General features: G+C 53.6%; 1 protein-coding gene across 3 annotated transcripts in view; it reads right to left on the bottom strand.

The window, feature by feature from the left end:
- The window catches only part of SEPTIN8 (septin 8), a gene marked incomplete at both ends in the record, with an annotated part of 36787 nt that extends 14876 nt beyond the window's left edge, over positions 1 to 21911 (bottom strand). For 2 of the 3 annotated variants that reach the window (XM_080627264.1, XM_080627265.1), the window contains 4 exons: positions 3519 to 3705; positions 4335 to 4530; positions 6307 to 6421; positions 21882 to 21911. In XM_080627264.1, the coding sequence (XP_080483390.1) occupies positions 3519 to 3705; positions 4335 to 4530; positions 6307 to 6421; positions 21882 to 21911 (528 nt within the window). The remainder of the gene's footprint in view (positions 1 to 3518; positions 3706 to 4334; positions 4531 to 6306; positions 6422 to 21881) is intronic. The other variant, XM_080627266.1, reaches the window with a different exon arrangement.
- Between the last annotated feature and the right edge of the window lie 2321 nt (positions 21912 to 24232).

Here is a 24232-nt window from a genome sequence, read left to right as displayed (position 1 = left end):
CTCTCAGTAAAGAATTTCTTCCTTAGATCCAATCTAAACTTCCCCTGTTTCAGTTTGAACCCGTTACCCCTTGTCCTGTCACTACAGTCCCTGATGAAGAGTCCATCCCCAGCATCCTTGTAGGCCCCCTTTAGATACTGGAAGGCTGCTATGAGGTCTCCATGCAGCCTTCTCTTCTCCAGGCTGAACAGCCCAAACTTTCTCAGCCTGTCTCCATACGGGAGGTGCTTCAGTCCCCTGACCATCCTCGTGGCCCTCCTCTGGACTTGTTCCAACAGTTCCATGTCCTTTTTATGTTGAGGACACCAGAATTGCACACAGTGCTCCAAGTGAGGTCTCACGAGAGCAGAGCAGAGGGGCAGGATCACCTCCTTCGCCCTGCTGGTCACGCTCCTCTTGATGCAGCCCAGGATACGGTTGGCAGCACTGACCAGCACAACACCCCATAGAGCTTCATCAACCCAGGGTTCAAAGCCACCCACAAGCTGCAGCGTGGGGCGGTCCCCACCGTGCTTGGTACCCATCAAGGTCAAGAGCAGACAAGGGCCACATCCCCCATGCTTCAGGATGGATGTGGTTCACTGTGTGGCCTCACGGTTGAGGGAGCTGCAGCAGGGCAGGATTGTCACAGGAACCTCTATTAGATTATGTTGTGATGCCCAGAGAAGCCAAGTGCCACACTGCAAACCACCGCTTAAACAACCACCACCACAACTCCTCTGTCTGAACAGCAGCCAAAGTCATAGCAGCGACACACAAGAACTGAGGCAAACGAGGGGAAAGTCTGTTTTGCCATTTCACAGTTCCCAACAGCCAAGGCTTTTTGTCCTACAGAGCACAAATTCAGAGCAGCCATTTGGGCACCAGTGGGTGCCATTCATATAAATAACCTTGCTTTCCCAGCTCAAGTTCTCTTTGTGGCTCAGTGTTTTCTCCATATTTCATGTTCCTCTCTCCTCCCTCTGGTTTAGCACCCACTAAAAACAAGAGCATTTACTTGCTCCAAAAGAAAATCATCTTAATTTGCTCATTGCAGATACATCCGAGGGGAGAAATTCCTTCTTCTTCTCAGCCACTGACCTGGCCTCTTTACCAAGGGCCACAAACCCACACAGAGCGAGGTCTCTTGCTCCTCAGCAGGTCAGTGTCCTCATTACCAACGCAAAAAGGGCCATGACCACAGCTGGGTGCCTCACCGACCTGCTAAGAGCACAGCTTCTCTGGGCACCCTGTGCCAGCGCCTCAGCACCCTCACAGGGAAGAGCTTCTGCCTAAGAGCTCATCTCAGTCTCCCCTCTGGCAGGTTAAAGCCATTGCCCTTGGCCTGGAATTATGACCCGAGGAAATCTGTGCTTCAGACAAGCCAGAGAACTCAAATGCACACCCATAAAACCCACCCCTTTCTCGAGGCACGAAGGGCAGGCAATTATCTACGGCTCATAAACAGCACTGGAAACCATCCAGGACAGCAACAGGGAGCCCCGGGATGCCCACAGCAGTACGCGGCTGGGCACCACTTCCCAGAGCAGGGCTGTCTCACATCAATACATCACCTCCTCATCTGATACAGGGGCAGCTTCACCTATCTCCTTTGCCCAGGTTAAACCCAATGGAAAGCCAACCCCTGCCAGGTCCTACGTGCTTCCCACCCAGCAGCCATTCCATCTACCCAGAACCGCTTCTGAAGATGCTTCTAGCTCTCTGGCTGTAACTGAATACCCTAAGAGCAGCTGGCCATGAGCTCAGCCAAACAGATGATGTATCACAGCACAATGGAAGGTTCTGTTTACAAACCAGCTTTACTCAGAAGGGACTTTGTAAACTTTACACTAAAGGCAAGATTTGTTATTGAAATCATCACCCAGATTCAGAGGCCTGCCCAGCACCTGGTGCCGTGCCACGGTGTGCTGGAGCAAAGGTGGAACCAAGCCTCAAAGCCCTTGTTAAACTAGTCCCAGAAGCTGAGTCAGCAGAGCACACCACAAAGCCCTGCCTCTGATGCACCTTTTGTCCCCATGGGCTCCATTCTCCACCAGCCACCCACAGCTTCCCAAGGGGAAAGCCAGGTTCAGGTGTGCTGCCAGGGCTGCAGACACGGGGCAGAGCACTGCACTCTGCCCCATGCACAACCATTCAGGTGCACTGGGAAGCGGGCTCAGCACGGCCATGCACAAATCCTGGAGTGCCTGGAAAGCACCTTGATGGCCTGGGATGACACTGATGCAGAAACGCAACATAAATCCCTGACACCCAGGAAACATCCATGGTTTCGGGTTGCTTGTTCATGTCCATGTGCCTCCTTGTGCAAAGCCACCACACCACCAAACCCAAGATGTTCTCACACTGTGGTAAGAAGGGAAATGAGAGCAAAGGGATAAAAGGACTCCAGAGAGGACAATTTAAGTGGAAGTTTAGAAATATCAAAAGCCTGCGTGCACACAAAGTCCTCATCTCTGCACAAGTACAAAGGATTTATTTTGGTACTACCCAAGGACCACATGAAAGGCAGCCACAGGGAGATGTGAAAAGCAGGGAATGCAGAAGGAGGGGAAGGGAAGAGCTTTGTGGGACCACCAGCACCAAGGGGAATCGTGCTAAAGCTTTCCTCCAAGCATATTTCTGGGGATGTGTAATGCTGGCAGCACACCAGGAGACAAGAGTTTATTGAGGGAAAGTTTCTGGATGCCTGATGAAGTCAGTGTAACAGCTACCAGGGTTACAACAGCCACTGCAATGGAGGGCAGTGCCTGCTCTGCAGTGGAGCCAAGGGAAAGCAGGCCAGCAGCCCTGGGTGGAAGGGCAAACAGCAGGGACCCTGCAAGGGGGACTCTACCCAGGGCCCCCCTCTTACTGCAGGGTCCTTGCCTGTCACCTCTGCAGGCTCCTCAGCATCTGCCCCCCTTGCTGCTAAAACACTGCTCTGAAAGATAGGAAATGCTTGCAAAGAGGAGATGCTGCTGCCACTTGTGACCTTTGAAGCCTCCTGCAGCTCCCTGGAAGCCAGAAGTGTGTCAGAAACCTCCTCCGAGCTGCAGCAGCATCAGTGGTAGCCAGTTAAGTAACCCACTGCAGCCTTAGGCAGAACAGCCTGTGCACAGAGAAACAGCCCCAGGGCAGACCCTCTCATGACCCACTTTTCCGATTCTATGACCTTGAGGATCTCTCACCATGCTGACATCTTCAGGAGATACCGTGATCTCCTGTGAGGAGCACCCGGCACTCAGAACACATCGCTACCTGCACATGCGTAAAGAGCAGGGAATGAAGTTGCAGCTGATGGCTTTGGTAAATATGAGCTAACCTGGGTAAGATTCTTATAGCAAGGGAAACTCCAGATGGCTGGAAACAGGTTTTGCACCTGCTATTCTTCAGGAAAGGCAGTGAGAACACAAGCACAAGACCTCAGCAACCACCAGAGTCCTATAAATGCCCCAGCTAGCAGGCAGGAAGGGGTCCAGCACTGACACGGAAGCAATGAACGCTTCCAGGAAGATGGACTTCGGTGTCCAACCCCTCACCTTGCTGTCGAGCTTCTTCATCGTGACCAGGTCCAGGGACTTGAGGGAGTGTCCGGTGGGGGTGATGAAGTAGAGGCAGACGTGGATCCTGGTGTCGTGGTAGTTGAAGAGGGAGCGCCGGATCTTCAGCTCCTCTTGTAAGTAATTTTCAAACTGCGTATCAATGTACTCAACTATCGGCCTGTAACTAAAACCAGACCATTAGCAAGCCAGGCCTGGGGCACAGGCACTGCGAAGGCTTCGGGGGTCCTACCACTGTAAAGGCAATCAGGAGACTCAAACGCTGTAGCCTCACAACAGGAGGAGAGTGGCATTTACACACAGACCTTGTAATCCAAAGGTTACTGGAGCCTCCTGAGGCTGCACTGGAAAATAAGGACACTGGAGCACGGAAAGACAACTCCCTCCCCAGATCTAACTCTGCCCAGGTCTCAGGGCTGAGCCACCCGGCTGCAGCCATGCAGCGTGACCAAGGAGAGACCTTGGAGTCCCAGAATGCCTTCACCTCGGGTTCGAACAAGATGTCTGTGTAATTAAATGGGACAGATCCAGCGACACCGGTCACTGTCAGAACAGATCATCCCCAAGCCTGCACTGAGGACAGCTCCTGAGGACACCATTCTCTGCTGGACAGACCTCCTATGACCTCTCTTTTTGGCTCGTCACCCAATTCACTCTACACTCAGTCCCCAGCACCAGAGCCACTGCAGGGAGCTACTGCATTAACAGAAACATGGACACGCAGGGCTGCAGGCACTTTGTGTCTAAGCACCAGAGGCCAGCCCAGGGAAGCCAAGCAGATGGCGCGGGACCTGCCTTTCATCCTTATTTATCTGGTCCCCGAAGCCGACGGCATCCACGATCGTCAGCTTCAGGTGCACGTTGCTCTCCTGCAGGTCATAGGTGCGTGGCCGCAGGCGGACTGTGCTCTCGTAGTGACTGGCCTCCTCCGTCTCGAAGGTGGTGTTGAAGAGGGTGTTCATTAGTGTGGATTTCCCAATGCCGGTCTCACCTGGGAGGGAGAAACCGTCAGCTCACTGCAGCATGAGCCTGTCACAGGTACTTCAAAGGACGTTAATTACAGAGCAGCATTAATTACACTGAGAGGTTACTACAAATTGCTGTGCATGGACATATAATTCTCACACCGGTAACTGCATCCTTGAAGGCCTCCCATGCTTAATGCCAAGGTGACACAGAGCACTCTGCCCTCATCTCCCCAGCGAGCATCACACAGCACAGCAAAACACTGTTTTCCTTTGGAGAAAATGCTCCTTGGAGAACCAGTGAGGGCACGATCAGGACAAGTTTACCATCCGCAGCCCCCCTGTTCCAACAGCCACTGAAGGACACCTGGGATGCATCACAAACCGGGCTCTATCCCAGAATATTTGGCTCCAAGTCATCTGTGATGCAGAAAGGCTTTGAACTGCTGCTCCTGGTAACTAAACTAGACTGATATCTTCCAGATTGGCCCACAAGAGGCTACATTTAAACTCCTCATTCACTACACACAGCCCTATTGGCCAAGGGAGGGAAAAGAGACAAAATCCAAGGCAATAACCTCCTCCTTGCTCATTCCCAGGCAGTCTCTTGTGCTACACCTTCAGCACAGACAGCCACTGCTCCCTGAACCTGCGAGGAGCCCTAAGGTGCACGTGGCAGAGCAGGAGGGTGAGCAAGCATCTGCTCAAGGGAGGTGCCGTGCCTGCTGCCAAGGGGCTGGGGCTTTTTGCTTCTCCAAGCACTAGATTCTGCTCTCCACTGCAGAATAAACACCTCATGGTGCTCACAACAGGGCAGAGGCACGCGCTGTGCCCTACCCGCTGTGGGCAAGAGTAGTGCAGGGCAATAAAGCAGCCTGGTGCTCCAGACAGAGCTGGAAGGAGTCATGGAGAGCTCACTACTGACATAAGCCACATTCTCCAGAGCCATATTCTCTTTGGGCAGATTGCGGGCCAGGCAGGGAGCTGCTGTCTCTGGATGCATTTCTGCTGTTCCAGCAGGTTACAATACTGCAGATTCATACACAAGAACCAGCCAAAGTAAAACTAATGCTCATCTCATCTCTGGAAGGAATCGGTTCCTAGCGCTCCAGCAGCATCGCCTGCTCACGTCAATACTGGAGTTAAAAACCAAGCACATAATGAGGTTATTTCTTCTCACAACTGCTCTCAAGCATCCAGACAAATACTTTACAATCAATAAAAGCAGGAACACTCCCTCTCCCTTTCCTAGCATGGGGGGGGTCATGCTTCCAGGCCGTTGACTCACCTGGGAAAGCATCAGCCAGGCACAAGCCTCGTGCCAGCCACCCCAGTGTGCAAACACTTAACTTGCTATTTCTCTTAATCCTTCCTATTGCAGAGCTGCTGCAGCAGAGGAGATGAGCAGCACCCCGCTGATGACGGGACTCTTCTGGTTTCAAGGCTCAGCCATTGGACCTCGCCACCCTGCAGCTTCTGCACCAGCAGCTCAGCTCAATGCAGATCCGGATGGCCCCACAGCCGTTTCCCCCCCAACTTCCTCACCAAAGCACAAAGTTGATGTGTTTAAGCTTTTCCCCATATTCTCCCTGATTTTGGGCAATGGGTCTCCAACAGCCACGTGTGAAAGTCCCAGCTCAGAAGCACCAAGCTCCAAAGAGCTCAAGTCCACTGCAATTAAACCCCATTTTTAAAGACTTGGGCATTTTGGCTTTGCTCGAAGTCAGCGGCGAGGCTGTGGCACAGCACAGGGAACAAACCCCGGTCCCAGCCCGTGTCTGTGCGCAGAGGCCAGCGCTCACCCACGCAGAGGATGTTGAAGCTGAAGCCCTGTGTGACGGACTTGCTGACCAGCTGATCCGGGAGACTGTCGAAGCCGACATGGCCCCCCAGGGAAAGGTTCCTCTTCTCTTCATTCTGGGAGGGAGAAGAAGCCGGGTTAGTGAAGTGCACCGGGATGGGAAACCAGACCGGAGAGAGGGACCACCAAGGCCAAGAAGCACCCACCTCCTGTGCACAAACCCTGGTGCTGCCTGCAAGGGCTTGTGTTTTGGCACAGGACAAACCCCGACAGCCACCAACAAAGAGGAGAGAGGGGAAATACTGATCCTAGCAGGGAGCTGGGAGAGCTGAGCTAACAGGCTACAGAGGAAAGAAAACACAAGGGCATGAGCTCCAACTGCGTGCAGCTGGGAGAGATTAGCAAAGGAAACCCCACCACCCTGTGTCTGAGCACTCATTTCTTCCCCTCCTTTTGACTTGTGTTTTCTTAAACCCCCAGCACTGAGCTCAGCTCCACAGACTCTGCATTCCCCTAAGTGCTTGATCATTTCCCTTTGCTATTGCCATGAGCAGTGTGGGGCTGTTCGCTCGGGCATTCAGGGGTGCTGCTCGCACAGGCAGGACAAGGAACCCTCTTGCTTTGCCATCTGTGACCGCAGCTTTCCACCTTTCCTCTGCTGTTCCTCTTCCTGTCTCCCCCCATGCACTTGATTCTTCCTTCTGTCTCCTCCCTCCCGCAGAGGAAGCGGATCACCTGTAGGAAGCTTTGCTTGGAAACCAAGACAATAAACATCTGAGGAGACAATAACAGGTCTGTGCCCTGTGCTGTACAGAAAAGCAGACCAGGTCAGCTGCAAAGTGCAGAAAAGAGGAGCTCACAGAAGGGCAATTTCTGCTTCTACTGGTTAAGAACAGGGGAGTTTGGATTTCAACAGACATTGCCACCTCTCTACAAAGCACAGCAACACCTCAGGGGTGCAGCCTCTCAAGCACTCCCATCCTTCCACAGTGAGGCACAGATATGGGATTTCAGAGCACAGTTCAGTCACCTGCACAGATTCCTTGGTAAATGACTCTTTTTTTTTCCTAATCCCCAGCACACAGCGGAAGATGGGGATGGGAAAAGTGTCTGCCCCTTGCCTGGCTTTGGTTCTTCTCTTTGTCCCTGACAATTTGCACTTAAAGACTGCGAGACAAGAGCCTAAGCTGGCTGCCAAACTTCAATTTGAGAGGGAAATAAAAGTCAGGCCATGATAAGCCTTGTGCATCGCTCTATGCCTGCAGCAAGAAGCTCAACAAAACACAAACCTTTGTTCATCTGCATCTGCAGTCAAAGCCTGCCTTAGCTCTGCCACTGGGAGAGCAAATATTGTCAGCTCTGTAAAATAAACCACTTAAATCACAAGGACAACACGTGAGCAGCTGAGGCAGCTCCGAGGACCCATGCACAAACCTCCCTGGTTAGCATTTGTTACCAGCTTCCAGCTGATTCCAGCCCTGTGCTCCCCCAAGGGGCTCCCTGGACACAAACACAACCCAATCCCAGCTGGGTTCCTACAATCAATTCCGCTTCATCCCATCAGGATCGATCGCGCTAAGAGGAAATCACAATCATTTAAAGTTATCCTATGAGAGAGGTGGCATCAAGTAAGGTTTTATGGTGGCCAAGAGTTGAGGTGAATTAAAAGGGGCCCCGAGGACAGGGAGACCTCAAAGTTAAGCTTTCTCCCATTCATCTGTCACCACGTGGAGATGTTACAGCTCAGACTGACGCCTCTGCAGGGACGGAACCCAAGGGCAGGACGAGCCTGTGCTGATCCAGGCAGCCCAATGCTGGACCATGGATCCAGCACAGGACGGTGCAGCCGCACGGGGATGGGGAATTAGGACTCACGGGGGCTCAGCATTGTTCAGGTTTGCTTTGCCTTTTAGGAGGAGCCACTGCAGGGCTGGGGGGGCTTCCTCAGCCCCCACTTGTCCTCCTCTCCCCTCTCCAAGCCACCACATGGGGAGCTCAGCGCACCGGTTCCCAGCATCGTGGCACAGGGACAGCCAAGCTGTTCGCACAGAAAGCCACCGAGTTTGACAGTGACACTTTTGTGTCTTTTCACTGTAAATAACAAACAAACCCAAGCAAACAAAACCCAAGCGGAGAGCCCGCGATGACATTCTGGATGGGAAATAAATCAAGGCTGCCGGTGGCTATGATTAGGCTGCGAGAGCCCGAGGCTGGGAGGAGGTTTCCAGGCAACAGGCAGCACCACTGCTCCGCAGTTTAAAATAGGCTCCAGCTCGGCAGGGCTGCATTGAGAACTCAGTCATGCCTCGGCCGGAGGAAACCCAAATGTGTTCACACAGGGCTCGCTTTTCTCCTCTCTTCTGGCGTTTGGCCACTGTTCGCTCAGGACAAGAATGCCCTGAACTCCAAACGGCTCCGCTGCTCTTAGAGCTGCCGAGGCAACCAGGCAGCTCCAGGGACAGGCTTTGAGAGTGACCTTGAAATGCAGTTGCCTTTTATTTCTATGAGCAGCAATAATGACCTGGTTCAAGTTCAAGACGCTGCCGATACCGAAGCAGAGAAGCAGTTGCTGTGCTTGCAGTGCCTTCAGCTGCCACTCAGCTCCAAAGGATTTTGCTATTGTTGCTGTGTTAGGACAAACAACTGCTGGGAAAGAGCAAAGCCAACAAAAGAAGCCCTAAAACCCAGGTTTTGCTGGTTTGTTCATTCTCTCCAATCCATCGAGCTCACAGACTGGGCAGCCCTGTGAATACAACCAATGCTTCTGCTCCCTTGTGCTCTTTGGTGCTTTCTTGGAGAGGAACCTCCCCACCATCCTGGTGGCACTTATCCCTGCACCCAACTGCAGCCAATCTGAGTCTCACCCCCAATGACCAACCCTTTAGAGTAGCTCCAGGACAGCTTGACATGGTTCACGTGCTACTGAAGACATCAAGGTCACACTCAAAACTGAACTCCTTGCAGCAGCAGCCAGGCTGCAACGCTCAGCATGAACAATCAAGCCCGAACACAGATGCTGCAACACATGAGGGCAGCAATAATGCAGCCGTGTAGGGCATGGTTTAGACAAAGAATTTCAGCAGGACTCTTCCCTGTCTGGTGTCCTGCAGGACAGGAACAGGCAGGTACGTGGCAGAGCTGGATGGCATCAGCCATGGCGAGAGCACAAACACAGCCCTGCCCTTTCCAGTTGCACTGGTCTCTGCCCCGCTCCCACAATGCCCAATGAGATTCAGGTCTCTCACAGCCTGGAGAGGGGAATCTTCTGCTTCTCCCCCAGCAAGACCCCATCCTGGGGCTGCAAACAGCCACGAGGCAGCCAAGCTTCCACGAAGCCCATTCAATTATCTCCCAGCATGGTAATTAGGAGCTTGTGATGGCTCCGAGTGCCAGCTCCCACCATAAACAGCCACTGCAGCCCTGAACATCACTTCTTGGGTCCCTAACGATCACCATATGATGGGCAGCTAGCAGGGTATCACTTCACAGGGAGGCTTTGTACATGCTCTTTGAAGATCTTCAGTGCCTTGAGCTGACCTTCAGGGCTTGAGGCAGAGAGAGAAGGGGATAATTTGTATTTTGAACCTGGAATTTCATGGGGAAACCGAAGATTCTTCCAAAGGCCAGAGCAGAATTTGTTAAGTTCCAAATGCAAAGTCCCTTCAACCATTGCACTGATGCTCTGGGTCGAGAAGCAGAGGCTGTGAAGGCAACAGGCACACAAATGGCACGGCCACGGGAACAGCCGCCATCCCAGAGGGAAATCGATCTTTGGCTCTGTTTGACAGCCACGTCACAGGACCCTTCTCCTGGCACGCAGCGGAGCCGCAGCCGTGCCCTTGCAGGCACAGATGGCCACACACAGCTGAGCACCACGAAACCAAGGAGAAACCTCCAAACACAGTGCTGCAAACCTGCTTCGAGGCAGCAGCCACCCCGGCTCCGGGACACGCTCCGCCCGAGGCTGGGATGCATTTGGGATGCACAACGTCATCTGGTCCATTCCTGTGGCCACACCAGCACGAAGACACTCAGGGAACCAAAACCAGCACTTCAAGCTCACACCAGCTTCCTAAGCCCATCCACAGCAGGGTCCCACAGACCGCGCTGTGCAGTGGGACCGTGGGGTGGGAGGAAGCAGAAGCAGCATCGCTGCAGGCAGCCGGCCACAAACCGTATCCATAGAAGATTATGTGTTATTTGGTCCCTTATTGCAAGCGGGACGAGAAAAGGCATCAGAGAAAGAGAGACACCAAATCCAGACCCCTATAAGAGAGGCAACACGGTATTCACACATTCATTGGGCTCTTCCTAGTAGACAGAAGGATTAAAGAACCCTGTGAGGCTGCAGCATTGAGCACTGTGCCTACGATCCTTTAAAAGCCAGCAGTCTGATCACAGCTTCTCTTCATGCCTCACCTCTAAATTAGCATCGGTTTCACTTTGCGTCATTACATTTTCAGCAACTTCTCCCTGCAGAAGTGGCTCTGTCACTTGTGCAAGCCATGGGGGATGGCGGCAGCGAGGACACCAGCGCCATACCCAGCTCTAGCTCTGGCCTGCCTGGGGCTCCTGGTGCAGAGCGAAGCAGCTCGCTCTGCTCTTAGACAAGCTGCCCGTGTTGTCCTCCCTCCTCTCGCACCAGGAGCAGCATGAACAGACCGTGACATCAGTTGTTCAAATAAAGACATTGGGAAGTGCCATCTTCCAACTGAGCTCCACAAGAAATGCTCCTGCTGACATGTGCTTGTGCTCCAGACAACCTCAGCTTCACTTTCCTGAGCTTCTTCCATAATGTTTTACACACACACTTACAAGAGAGCAAGAGGCAACAACACAACCTGTGCACAGCACTCTCCCATATTCCCACTACTGAGGCACACTTCTGTATATAAATTCCTCAATCCTAGATGACATCTTGACCTTGAATACCAAATCCTCCAGGACTTTGCAGTGTGAATCCCATTCCAACCTGGGAACAGTCCGCTACCTCCCCACCAATGCCTGGACACACCACGGGCGCACCACTTTGCACTGCAGTGGCGCAGGCAGCCGGGGAGTCAGGGCGCACTGTGCCAGGCTCCCTGTGAAGTGCAGAGCACAGAGATCCCCTCCCCTCCAGTTCACAATCAAACCAAACACAGACAGAAGCCAGTGCTCACGGCCAGGCTGCAGCTCCCGCTCGGCGTGACTCAGGGAGCAGCACGAGGAAGGGCAGGGAAGGCTCCCATGGGCCCCACGTGCCGTTGGCCGCGCTCCCGTGGTGGGATGGAGCAGCCTGGGCTCTGCAGGGGCCAGCTCGGCACCCGGCACCGCTGGGGACTGCTGCTGCTCACAAACAATGACTTCACCTTCTTGACTGCCCGTCCGCAGTCACAGCAGTGCGAGCAACGCAGAGATTAACACATGTCCCAGCGGCGCTTGTGGGATGCTCTTCCCTTGGCTCCCGAATGGAAACACACGGAATCGGGGGATTGTTCGGTCTGGATGCAAGGAGTTTCATTTGTAACTGAGCAGAGAAAGGACTGAATGAGATCTGGCTGTTAAACCCAAGCGGAGCAAGCTGGTCCCATGTCAGGGCTCACGCATGCTGGTATGTGAGGCATTGCCTGACCCCTCAGAGCGGGCAGTTCAGGCAACAGGGCAAGACAAACTGCCCACAGACCATGGACAGAGAGGGCTGTTTGGGGTACAGCACACACAGGGTACCAACCCCAACCACACAACTGTGGGTGCTGAGGGCACCCAAACACCCATCACTGCAGGATTCCTTACAGAGGCGCTGGTGGTTTCGCTGTCATTTCACAAGTAAACTGAGTCATGGAGCAGTTGAGTACTTGCCTAGAGACCTTTGGGCAAACAGTGTTGGAAGCCAAATCCAGCTTCTTTGTCCAAGGCGGCACTCCCTGGGGCTTGGCCCAGTTTCTGGATCAATGCAGAATGCTCTGGCGAGTCACCTCTCCCAGCAGATCCCACCCCAGCTCCGAACACCAGCTCAACAAATGGCACTTGACATCTGCAAGGGACCAGCAGCAAGAACGGACTCAAGTTTCCTTGAAGGAAACCTTCCTCTTGTCAAGCTCTGCAGCTGAGGGACTGTAACAGCAACACCTCCTCTGGAGCCTGAAAGGCACCTTCGTGGTGCTGGCAACGTTCAAAGCAGCCACTAGCACACAGCAAAACGCTCTCTTGTACACACACAAAGAGGGTTATTAGATGTATGACAGCGTCAGTGGCTGAGCTTGCACTTTGCAGTCTACACAGCAGAAAGAGGTGGCCCAAGAGAGGAAATGAGACCAGATTTGAGGTTGTCTGACAACAGCCAGGGGATGCTGAGCATAAGAAGTCTTAGCAGATTGCTTAGGCATAGTAAGCCTGTCCTCATGGGTGCCTCTGGCACTGGAGATGAAGGGAAGCACACTGAGCTGGGGCTGGCCAGTGGAGATCTCAGCACCTCTCAGGCCAAAGCTGTCACATCTAAACGCCACCCAATCTCAAGCAGATTCCCCAGTGCAGGCACATATTCAGCTAAAGGTTTCAGCTAATCTTAAGCATGTGCTTAAAACTCCCCATCCCCATTGTGGAGCATTTAATAACAGGCTGGGGGAAGGAGAGAGGGAGTGAAACTAAGGCCATGGAGGAAATCTTAGCAGTGGGGTTTATGCTGATTTACCACTTGTCCTACAACAGCAACCTGCTGTGGTGGTACACGGCCGGTCCCACACATCTGAGATGGTGTGAGCCCCTCTGCTATTGCTATGCAGGGAGGGCAATGGTGTTTTCCCTGCTGTGGCAGCCCTGAAGAACTGTAAATGGTGACACCGTGATGCCTAACACTGCTCTTCCCCCCCGCAACAGCATAGCAGAGCCCCAGTGGCCTTCATTCACCTCCTTCCCTTCTCCAGCACAGCCCACCGGAGCGCATCCCTCCACATCACCCCCTCATCTCCAGTTGCTGCATGCTCCCAACAAGCTCCCAGCCCACACTGACATCCCCCAACAAAAACCTCACACTGAACCAACACAATTCCCAGCCCCCCTTTAAACCGCTCTCCTAAGAATGCCAGGAATTTTCCCAGACACTCGAGCCTTTATTCACATCCCTCCAGCTCCCAGCTGCACTCCAGGCAGGCAGAAACATCGCTGAAGAAACCAGATATGGAGTCACCAGCAAGACAACACCAAATACAAATGAAAGCCTCTTTACACTGCAGAGGCGAGAGGACTCAAAGCTGAGGTTCTCCCCTTTGGGGCTAACTAAAGGTTATGTTGCCTGAAGCGATGCTTTTCTTGAGGGCTTTTGGACCCGTCTTTAAGAGCAATTCATAAAGCCCAAGAGCAGCGAGGGCACTGAGAAGAGCAACGCTCACCATCCTGGGAAAACAAACCAACATCCCACATGCCCAGTGCAATTGCTTTGGGGCAGACCTGCAAACATCCTAAACACGCACTGCAGTCACCTGCCCATAGGAAGGTGTTCAGGGATTCACGTGAGAAACTCCTTTGAAGGGAGAAACTCCTTGGGCAAACTCCTTAACTGCTTCCCTGAGCTGGATCTGCTGGTGCCAAAGTGGGGCTCGATTCCTGCAGCACACCCTGGACTGATAGCCCAGCAATGCACTGGACGTAGGATGCTCCCCGGAGCAGGGATGTGCACACTGGACGTATTCCCCCTCTGCACCAGCCTGCTCACTGCAGCCTCTGTGAGTGTAGGGCTGAACCTCAGGGACTGCCTTCAGCTTTACTTCAGCCTTCCCTCCTTCAAAACCAAAACAACAACCCATGGAACAGCATCCTACACACGTCTCCAGCACCCAGTGACTGGCACAGGCTTGAAACAGGAGGTTCTGGTGATGTTCCGAGCCGAGGCTGATGGGAGAGTAAAGCCTCTCATCACTTCCTATACAACATGCATCCAAGATGATACATTCACAACCTGTGAATGCAACATCAGTTTTAGTGTTCTGCAAGCAAACTGTTTCTGGCTTCAATTCCACTCTTTCTACAGTGAAAGCAGAATTCCCACAGGCTTCCTTCCCCGAAGCTATTATTTAGTGATTTCCCTATAACATTTATGGAGCCTAATTAATTAATAGCGAGGTCTTTCTCCATTAAGAAAGGATGCATTTTGTCCCGCTCACAAGTCCTGGAGGAGAGCTCACAAAGGAGCAAAGCAGGATTTGCCGGGCGTTATGCACAGAGTGTTTTGCAAACATGAATGTTGCCTTTGAGAATAAGGGAAGTTGGTTAAAACAGAGAAAACTCTGGAACCAAAAATGAGAGACATTTCCTCCAAACTGACCTCAAAGGATGAGAAAGTTCAGCTTTTCGTCAGCCCAAGAATTCCAGCCCCCAGAAGCTCTTCAAAACCAAGAAAGCAAAGCCCAAAACACAAACACAACTTTTCCTGCAGTCTGTTCCAAAGGAACCCAAAGCGCAGACAAACCCCATCGCACCAGAGCGCCCGAGCCCCGTTCTTCGCTAAGTTATTTATTCAGAAGGTGCTGAGGCTTTTGATTTAATGGAACTTCCCAATGAACCCCGACAGGATGAATCTTATCACCTTAAGATAAGCAAGAGACTTTCCCAAGTTCACCCAAGGCAGCAGATGCTTCCCAGCTTGCACTCCACTGATCTTATCAGTGGATCCCTTCCCATCCCCATGCTACCATGAGGAAGAGGAGGAGACACTTGGCAAGGCCAACTTCTGTGGGACGAAGCCGAGAGGGAAGCTCAGTGCCTGCCCCTCAGGAGTGGCATGGAAAAGGGTAGGGGCAGTTGGAAAGAAGCACTGAAGAAGGGCCTGGATCCCCACCGTGCCGAAGGAGCCGTGCTGGACACCAGCCACCAAGATTGCTTGTTTTAGTTACCACTTAAAATAAACATGGCTAATTCCCACAAACGTGTCCAGAATTTATTGCCTGATTACAATACATGCTATTAGTCAGGGTATTTTTAGATGAGGGAGCAGGGATGTAGTGGGAACCCAAGAGTTCTGGTCGCCACTGCTGCTCTCCCCAGTTTGCCTTATGCCATAAGCATCTCCACAAAGAGCTCTTCCAGCTCCTGGACAAGTCTCCCTGTGCTACTGCCTGGGAGACATCAGAAAGAGAAGCTTTAGACACTACAGCCACCCAGCTCCAGGAGCTAAAGCAGAGCCATCGTGCTAATAAGCTGATTGCTATGTACCCGCATGCCTCCAGAAAGCCTCACAGTGTATTAGCGCAGAACAGCTTTAATGTGAAGACTTGAGGCAATAGAAAGAAAGAAGAAAACCTCTATCTGAGAAACACACAGCAGAGAGATAAACTGAAAGGGCTCTTCATTCTGTAAGAAAATACAGAATAAGTCTATGTTCACAAACAGGAGCTGGAAACACCTTTGCAGAAGATGGGGGAAGGAGAGCATTACGGGGAGGCTGGCGCTGGCAGCTCTTCCACTGTGGCAGAGCTGAAAGCTGGGATCAATTGGATCAGGATCCAAAGCCTGCAGCCTCTTGGAAGCAGGGACTGGACCGGAGGCCCAGCAATGCCCCTCTGCCCCGGGATTACAACCTCACAGAGCCTGGGCACCAGGAGGACCACACATGATACCTAACACAGCGTTGTGGGTCTCCTCTCCCACCGACCGGCCGGCGCAGCCCTGGATGCTGCTGCGGGAATGTTCAACTTCCCGATGAGCCCCAGGATCCCTGGGCACATGCTTCCCACCAGCAGCAGCTGCAGACGTGCCCGTGCAGTGCCCCACAGGGGCTGAGGGCTGTGTCCTGCCCTGCTGTCACAGCCAGAACCAGCCGGAACGCGCGGTGCCTGCGGAGGGCTCCGGGTGCATTCCCCACGTGTTTCCCTGCACACGTCAGGCAGCGGTGACGGGCTCATGGCAGCACCTCCTGCATAGGATGGGAGCAGCCCCAGGTCCCTCCAGGAAATCCATCCAGGCTCTCTCGCTCCACAACCATCTGGGTTGGAGGCTGCGGCAGCCGGAGGGGGCAAGAGCCCCGAGGCAGCGCGCTCCATGGGAACCTTCTCCGGCTCTGACATCTCTGGAATTCCATGTGTGTGGGAGACAGACACTTCCTGGCTTCACAAAGGAATCTGAACGTCCAAACAGAGCGGTGCCTCCACAGGGCTGATCCCGCGGGCCCTGCTCAGCCAGCAAGCAGAGCCGTGACTGGGGATGCACCCAAGGAGCCTGCAGCTCTCATTGATACTCTTCTGCCCCAGCCCTCTGAAAATCCCCACTGGCACCCCACTGCGGATGGGGCCAATTCCAACTGGCTCCACCTTTCGTACCCAAATGTCACAAGTTGGAGGCGAGCACAAGTGCTTACACCAGAGAAGATGCTCTGGAAGGAAAGGACATGGCTGGGACCGAGGAGAAGTAGCACCTTCAGAATTCTTCCCTCGCTTGAGCTGCTCTGGGAGCAGAGATGGGATCTCTTACCACACATCTATGTTCCATGAATACAAATGCAAAGCTTCATATATAAACCCAGAACTCGCTCCAGCCATGTGGATGTGGAGAAGGGGAGAAACAAGCAGACAGTGCATGAACACACAGGCCCCACCTCGTCAAAACACAGCACGGGACAGGACAACATTTCTAAGGGTAGCAGCAAATCTGAACCAAGCAGGGCAGCTTCTCCCCTCCACAGCCTCAATGTGCTCGGGACATGTACTGAGTAATCACAGTTAATCACATAAATGTGCCCCTGCCCCAAGCGGGCGGGTGGAAGCAGCACTGCCCACACCCTGCACGTCTCCCTCTGCCCTGTTGCCTCCCAGATTCCTCCTAATTGCACAACCCAAGAAGAGCTCATTCAGCATCGCGCTGCCTCCCCTCCCGAGCTGCGAGCCAAGGGAGCGCAAGGAGCACAAACAGCCCAGAGGGCTGGGTCTGGGGCCGGGGCCGGGAGCTGCCCGCACAGCCCTGCCATGGCTGGCTCCAGGGAGGGAGCTGCTCCCGAGGCACTGCTTTGCTTTGCCGCTGCCGAGGGCACGCAGCGCTCGCCAGCTCCCATCCTTGCACCCACCGCTGCCGCTCCGCGCGGGCGGGAGCAGCGCCCAGGCTCCCACGCACAGCACCGCGTTGCATCCCTGCTGCCATGGGATTCACCGGCACCGCGGGGCGCAGCCCCAAAACAAACCCATCTATTTCTGGGCAGCGCCTGCTCCCGGCGCGTACAGCGAGAGGAGCGCTGAGCCGCGATGGACTGCGGTTGTGCTCATTGCTGCTGCGGTCGAAACAGGCAGAGCCGGCTTCCTGCTCGAGCCTCCCGGGGAGGGATTGCAGGGCTCGGAGAGGCAACCACCAATTGGTCTCCTCCCGTGGAAGAGCGTTTTCCCCACTCCTCCGTCCCAGAAAAGCAGGCGCTACAGGCAGGAGGCGGCCGGGGCAGAGGGAAAGGGCTGCTCCCGCTGGGCTCGCTTCCTGAGCCTGTGACCAGCTTGGGGAAAAATCTGTCACTTCTGTTCCACGCGGCATGGGGCATCGCCGGGTTTTCCAGGCTAAGGTAGAATAACTGAATGGCAAAAGCAGGCAAGGAAATTTAACCCTGGAGCTTCCGAATGGTGCCACTGGCTGGGAAAGAGAGAACGGGGCAGGCGGATGGCTGGATCCAAACAAACCTCAGCTTCCACTGGAACTGAGCCATGGAAATGTTTTCCTTCAGAGTTTGATTGAAAGAAAATGTAAGCCTGTGCTAAGTGTGAGTCTTCTGCAATAGCTTTGGTTCACAGAGCTGCTCTCAGCCCGCTCCTCGTGCCCACCTTTCATGGATCAAGGTGTAACACGGCCCCTTCACACAGAGGAGCAGATTTAGGCTGCACACGAGCTCACAGCAAACAGCAGCAGAAACGCATGGAGTTTATCAGAGCCCTGCAGCTATAGCAGGAACAGGGTCCAAAGGTCCCTCTGCTCCCACAGGGCTAGGAACAGGCCATAGGAAGGCAGCAGTGTGAGAAAGGTAACGCTCACCCCAAGCTGCAAAGTGGCCAGGCCCTCCCAGCTCAGCAGCTCACAAAGAACCATAGCACTGTCTGTTCCCGGTGAGGAAGATGGGGTTCAGCTTTCTCTGTGCATAGTGGTGCTTTTCTGGCAAGATCTGCTAAGGAGCACTAATTTACAGCAACACTACCAGTAAAAGCCTAGCTGTCAATCACTGACACAAAGGGATGTCTTCTCAGGGCTGTGTGTAGACAACCACTCGCAACCACAGCTCACACTCAGCTACATGTGTGCATCCAGCACCTGCTTCACAAGTTGCTGTCCCTGCTCACAGTCACTGTGTGAGCACAAAGCAATTAGCCACAGCACCTTCACAATACAGCATCATGTTGAGTTCTTATTTCAGCCCAACCTTCAGGCTGAGGACTGAAGCTCTTCCCCATAGGCATGGGACTAAGAGCCCCAGCAACTGCCTTTGCACCTCCAAGTCAGACAATCCCAGCCTGGTGTGGGTAGAAAGGACCTTCAAGCTCCTCCAGCTCCAACCCCTGCCACAGGCAGGGACCCCTTCCACTAGAGCAGCTTGCTCCAAGCCCCTGTGTCCAACCTGGCCTTGAACACTGCCAGGGATGGGGCAGCCACAGCTTCTCTGGGCACCCTGTGCCAGCGCCTCAGCACCCTCACAGGGAAGAGCTTCTGCCTAAGAGCTCATCTCAGTCTCCCCTCGGGCAGGTTAAAGCCATTCCTCTTGTCCTGTCCCCACAGGCCCTTCTGCAAAGCCCCTCAGTGTGTTAATGCAGACAGTTAAGCAGGAGGTCAATGGGGTTTACCTAAGAAGAGAAAGGAATTGACCTCGGGGGGGTTGAAAAACCTTCTCAAAAGCAAAACAGTTTTAGAGTCTCAGTCTCACATCTGATCCCATTTATTCAGCTGCACACCTCTGGTCACTTCTCCTTCAGCCCTTCCAGCTCCCACCAGAGCTTCTGCATTTCCCTGATGCATTTCATGCACTTTCTGCCTTCCTCTTGCACGCGTTGGTTGGGCTGGTTCCCGCTCAGCATACCAACACCCAGCTACTGCTGCCAGCATCTCCTCCAGCACAGAACCACATGTGCCAGCTCAGCACCAGCCAGACCACGCCACGGAGAAGCTCCGTGTTTGATGACAGATTGAAGTACTTCATAACATAACTTCATAACTGAAGAAGGCCAATGCCTTCCTTCCACTCCGATTGTAACTGTGATGACAACAACTGGCCTGGGGGGTCTAGAAGCAATACTTGCAGACCGAGCCCTGAACACGGCACTGGTGAGCCAGGTTCTCAGTGCAGAGCAGCAGAAACCTTCAGTCTCCAGGGTCTCTCATAAGCACTACGTTCACAAAAACACAGGTTCGGGTGTGATTTTGCTGCCTTAGAGAAAGCTTTCTATGGGTGAGATTCCTTTCGTTTGCCTTTGTTGGTCATTTCCAACAGCAGCGCTTCAAGGGAACTGCTTTGTGCTGGAGACAGAGGCATTCTGGAGGACTGCACGAGGGGAGCATGCATCTGGGGAGTTCTGAAAACACATTATCCAAACCTAAGGGTCATCACAATCCAGGATGTCAGTGTCAGCTGGACACTTAAAATAGCTTCACCCATCTGAACAGCATGACCTATTGTGTGCCAGAGCCCTCCTTCGGAGGCTGTTTCATCACTGCTTCCTACTGTAGATACAATCAGCTGGTAAAAATAAATCAGTTTCTCATCACCTCTTGTTGGCAGCATCGAGCTGTTCCCACACAGGAAACTGAGGCACGGTGACATGAAGTGGCACCAAGGGAGCTGTGCGCCCTGCAGAGAGCAACCCAGAACACCTGAATCATGAGGTTCCATGATGGAGGAACAGCATCAGAGCAGAGACATGCACCAAGGATAAAGGAGGCAGGAGCTGGGACCATCCTGATTCCAGATCAAATGGAATCGAGCTGCTGCTCTCCCACCTGCCTCTGCCAGATCCCAGGTTCCATGAGCCGATCAGCACATCCCCTGGCCCTGCAGGTCCCTATGAACTCACCCAGCTCCTGCACAAAGCAAGCAGATTTTCTCCTAATGGAGTTGGGCACTAAAGTCACGTTGGAGCCCGGCCACTTCACTCTGGTGCCCAAATGAGAGCCAAGCACCTTCGGGAACTGCCCTCCTCCCTTCTGTTGTAACTAAAGCGATAGAGCACTGACACAAGCACAGCAAGCACTCAAGTCCACACCAAAGAACAGAAGATCAGGTTGAAGTTTCTCCTAGGGCATAGCAGTATTTTAGGTTCCTCAACACCTCTGAAAGCCCGCACGGGCACTGCACACACCCCAAACCAACACTAGAACTATTTATTATACATGATGTAAATGCAGAGAATTGCAGTGAGGCAGATCCTATTCCCTGCCATGGAGGCTTCCCCTCGATCCCCTCTCCCAGAGCCTGGAAGCGTTTGCTTTCACTTTCCTAAATAAGAGCCCCCAATCAATTTTCCTTTCTGCAAGCTCTAAGTCAGTCACAGCCTTGCAAATTCATTCTCGAGCTGGAAACTTTTGGGCCAGGATTCAAAGAAATGAAGCAGAGTTTGAGATTCTTGGCAAAAAGTAGTTTACAGAGAAAACAGTAGCAAGGGCTTGTTTGTGCTCCAGTGGCACGTCCATAACCCAGACACAGTGCTGCTGTGCCCAGTTTATTCAGCAATATCACATCAGACATTTCTGACTTCTGAGAGCTACGCTGTTCAATGTGGGGAAACGCTTTTAGCTCCGAAAGGCTGCAGGATGCATCTCTGAGCTGTTTAATTACAACAGCCCCTCCAACAACAACAAACCAACTAAGCCATAGACAAAGAATAGTTTTGAGCCGACACAGATTTTGGGCAGATTGACTTCCGACAGCAGTTATACAACATGTGAGCTGCAGAGGCGGCGGTGCAGGGGTCACGCTCCATGTTTGCTGTACAGCCTTCTTCATACACCGGCTCAGAGAGCAGCTCGCCTCAAGAGTTTGCTTTACCCGTGTCTGAACCGCCGTGTCCCTTGCAGTATTATACATACACACACCCCGTTAAGTTACTCCCTGTTCCAGAGTGTTTGCATACCGGCGGTATGTAAATAATTCTAATTGAGGAAGCTCTGACCCCATTTCTTCCCGCCCCGCTTTGCGGGGTGCTCCATGCCTGCAGACAACACGGGTATCGGATACCCCTCCCGAGCATCCTGGGCATCCAGGACGAACTCGCCACAGGCTTTCGGTACCGGCTGCAGCATCAGAGCGAGCACCGAGGCCTCGGAGCCTCTCTTCCCATGTACCCTCCAGCGCTCCTTCCCGCAGGACCCTCCCCGCAGCCGGCCGAGGGCACCGGCTGCGCCCCGCTCCCGAGAGCCTCCTGCAGCCGGGTCCGGGTCCCGACATCCCGCAGCCGGGTCTGGGTTCCTCCATCCGCAGCCGGGTCCGTGACTCCGGGCGCTGGCGGGCAGCGGCCGCGCACACAGGTCCGGCGCCCAGCGCATCCCCCCGGCTGCCCCGGCCCCGCCATCGGCCGGGTTATTCCCCAGCACCCCCAAAGGAGAAACCCCCCCGAGTCCGTGCGAGCGGGGCCGGGCCCCGCCGCTGCTCACCGAGAAGCGCTCCAGGTCGGTGGCGGCCATGGCCGGGGCTGGCGCGGCTCCGGCGGCGGGAGCGCGGCTGTCCCCGCCGCGGGTGGATGCGGCTGAATGGATCCAATATGGCCACTTCCTGGAAACTCCCCTCCGCCCGCCACAGGCGCCGCCCGACGGGACCGGGGGGAACCGGGGGCCGGACACCGGCACCGGCCGGGGGCGGGAAGGGGCGGGGGCAGCCCGAGCCCAGCCCCGGAGCCGGGCGGGGGAAGGTCTCGGAGGTCCCCTCCGTGCCCGCGGCAGGGTCCGCTGCGGGCGGCGAGTGCGGGGACGAGGGCATCGCGCTGAGCGCGGCCCGCGGCCGGGGGAACGCGAGTGGGGCCATGGAAGCGCCGGGAGCATCCTCGGCTGGGCGCGGGGGATGCGCGCAGGGATGCGGGGACCCGTTTCTCCGTCTTCCCAGGCGTTCGGCAGGCTGGGAGGCCGAGAGACACCAGCAGCGCCTGTCACACACGAGGGTTACACCGAAGTTGCAGCCACGGTGTGGGTTTGAGCCTGGGTGCCAACAGCTTGCAGCCATCACGCTGGCTGTGTAAGCTAAAACACGCAGCAGAGGACCGTCGAGTCTTTCTTCATCATCGCTTCCCACGTAAAGCACAAAGCCAATCCCAGCACCAGCACCCACAAAGACGCTGGTATTTAGCAGCTGCTAGCGCAAAGTTTCTCTTGCTTTCTGGTGCCCTCTGCTGCAGTGCATCTATGAATGAACAGCTCTTCAGAGCCGCTCTCCTTTCGGGCACACAGCTGAGTCACTAGAGCAAACCCACAGCCCACATCCATCCCCTGCCCTGCAAATGCAAGTGCTTTGGTGGATCAGAGGTTAGGAAGAAGGCTGTATCCTCCCTTTAAGCAGTTCCAAGGCATTTTCTGAGAAGGTGTTATCCAAGTGATCTGCTTCGTTCAGTGACAGATCCACACTGCAGGTCACAAGAGGTGTTTTTCTGTCCTCCCTGAGCTGACAGCCTATAACCAGGTTAATTCTGCCAATGCATGTATTAGTTCTGCCCAGGGACAGGTTGCAAAAATATCGCATTTCTATAAACAGGCCATTGCTGAACACCATCTCTTCATTTATTTCCTTAGGCCACCAGAAATGACCAAACCTCCCCAACCTTCTTCCTGTCACAGTCCCTGCTCTCTGTGCTATTTTTTCCCTCGTTTCTTTACAGGCAAGCTTGGGAGTCCTGATTGAAGACAATGTAAAAGCCTTGTTTAACACACGTTTAAATGCCATTAGGCAGGTGCTTTGGGAGAAGTGATTGACTTATACTCATTAAAAGCTCTTTTCCTGCCAATGAAGTGCAGAATGTAACGGCAGGAGGCTCACAGAGCTGATTCCCAGGCAGCTACTGGCTTCTGGGAGCAGATGCGAAGATCCATGGCATAACGGGGATTCTGAGCCATTGCAAAGGATCGAAGGCCAGCATTGATGCCCCTGGCTGGGCTGAGCTGTGCTGCTGAGAGCTTCTCCTCCCTGTGTCTCCCAGCACGGGGCAGGACTGGACTGTGTAGAAGCTTGCAGGTATCTTCAGACACCTCCTTAATTCAGAAAGCACAATGCTAATGCAAATTCAAGAGGAACCTGACACTTTCAAAAGCTTCACTTGCATCGAAACAGTTGCTTCCAGCGGAGAGAATTTGATTTGGTGGCTCCTTTAACTGCTAAGGCATCAGTTGTTATGGAAATTATTCCTAATGGCTCAGTGTAATAGACATGTATTCCAGTGATGGATGCTCCTGCAAGGATTTTAACACTGTGGAATATTTAACCTGCTAAATGCACAGTGAATGTAGGATAAACTGAGAAGTTGCTATAGGTAAAGAGCTGGGCAGAGTACAAAGGATTGGAGAGGCAAAAATGTGCCCCTGGAACCTCTTTGTCCTGAGGAAAGAAAGGAAAATGCCCCTTGCTGTGTAGCATTGCAGTAGTTGTGATGATGGGGAGATCAGCTTTACCCCTTCATATTGTGACCCTGGGTACAGGCAATGAAGGTAGAGAGAAATAAAGGTTCTCACAGCCCCTCTTACTTCACACACAGCCACAGGGATTGAGTGATTGCCGTATCTGCCACCTGAATGCCGCATCAAGCCCAGGGCCTTGTGAAGCCACTGCATCCTTCAGGGCTGAGCAGAATCCTTGATCTTCAAACCCAGGTAGTGCAGATCAACAGAATCCCTTCATGTTTTCAGCGCAGGCTGGAGGAAGGAGCTTGTTGGTAACTATTCATTTCTTGCAATGTGTCCTCCTGCGGATTATTCGCAATCAAATGGTGATCAAATGGTTTCATAGCTGCTCTTTCAGCAGCCCT

This window comes from Psittacula echo (assembly GCF_963264785.1).
Source record: "Psittacula echo genome assembly, chromosome: 11".
Taxonomy (NCBI): domain Eukaryota; kingdom Metazoa; phylum Chordata; class Aves; order Psittaciformes; family Psittacidae; genus Psittacula; species Psittacula echo.
Note: the sequence above shows the minus strand (reverse complement) of the source record. Positions and strands in the feature narration are given on the sequence as shown.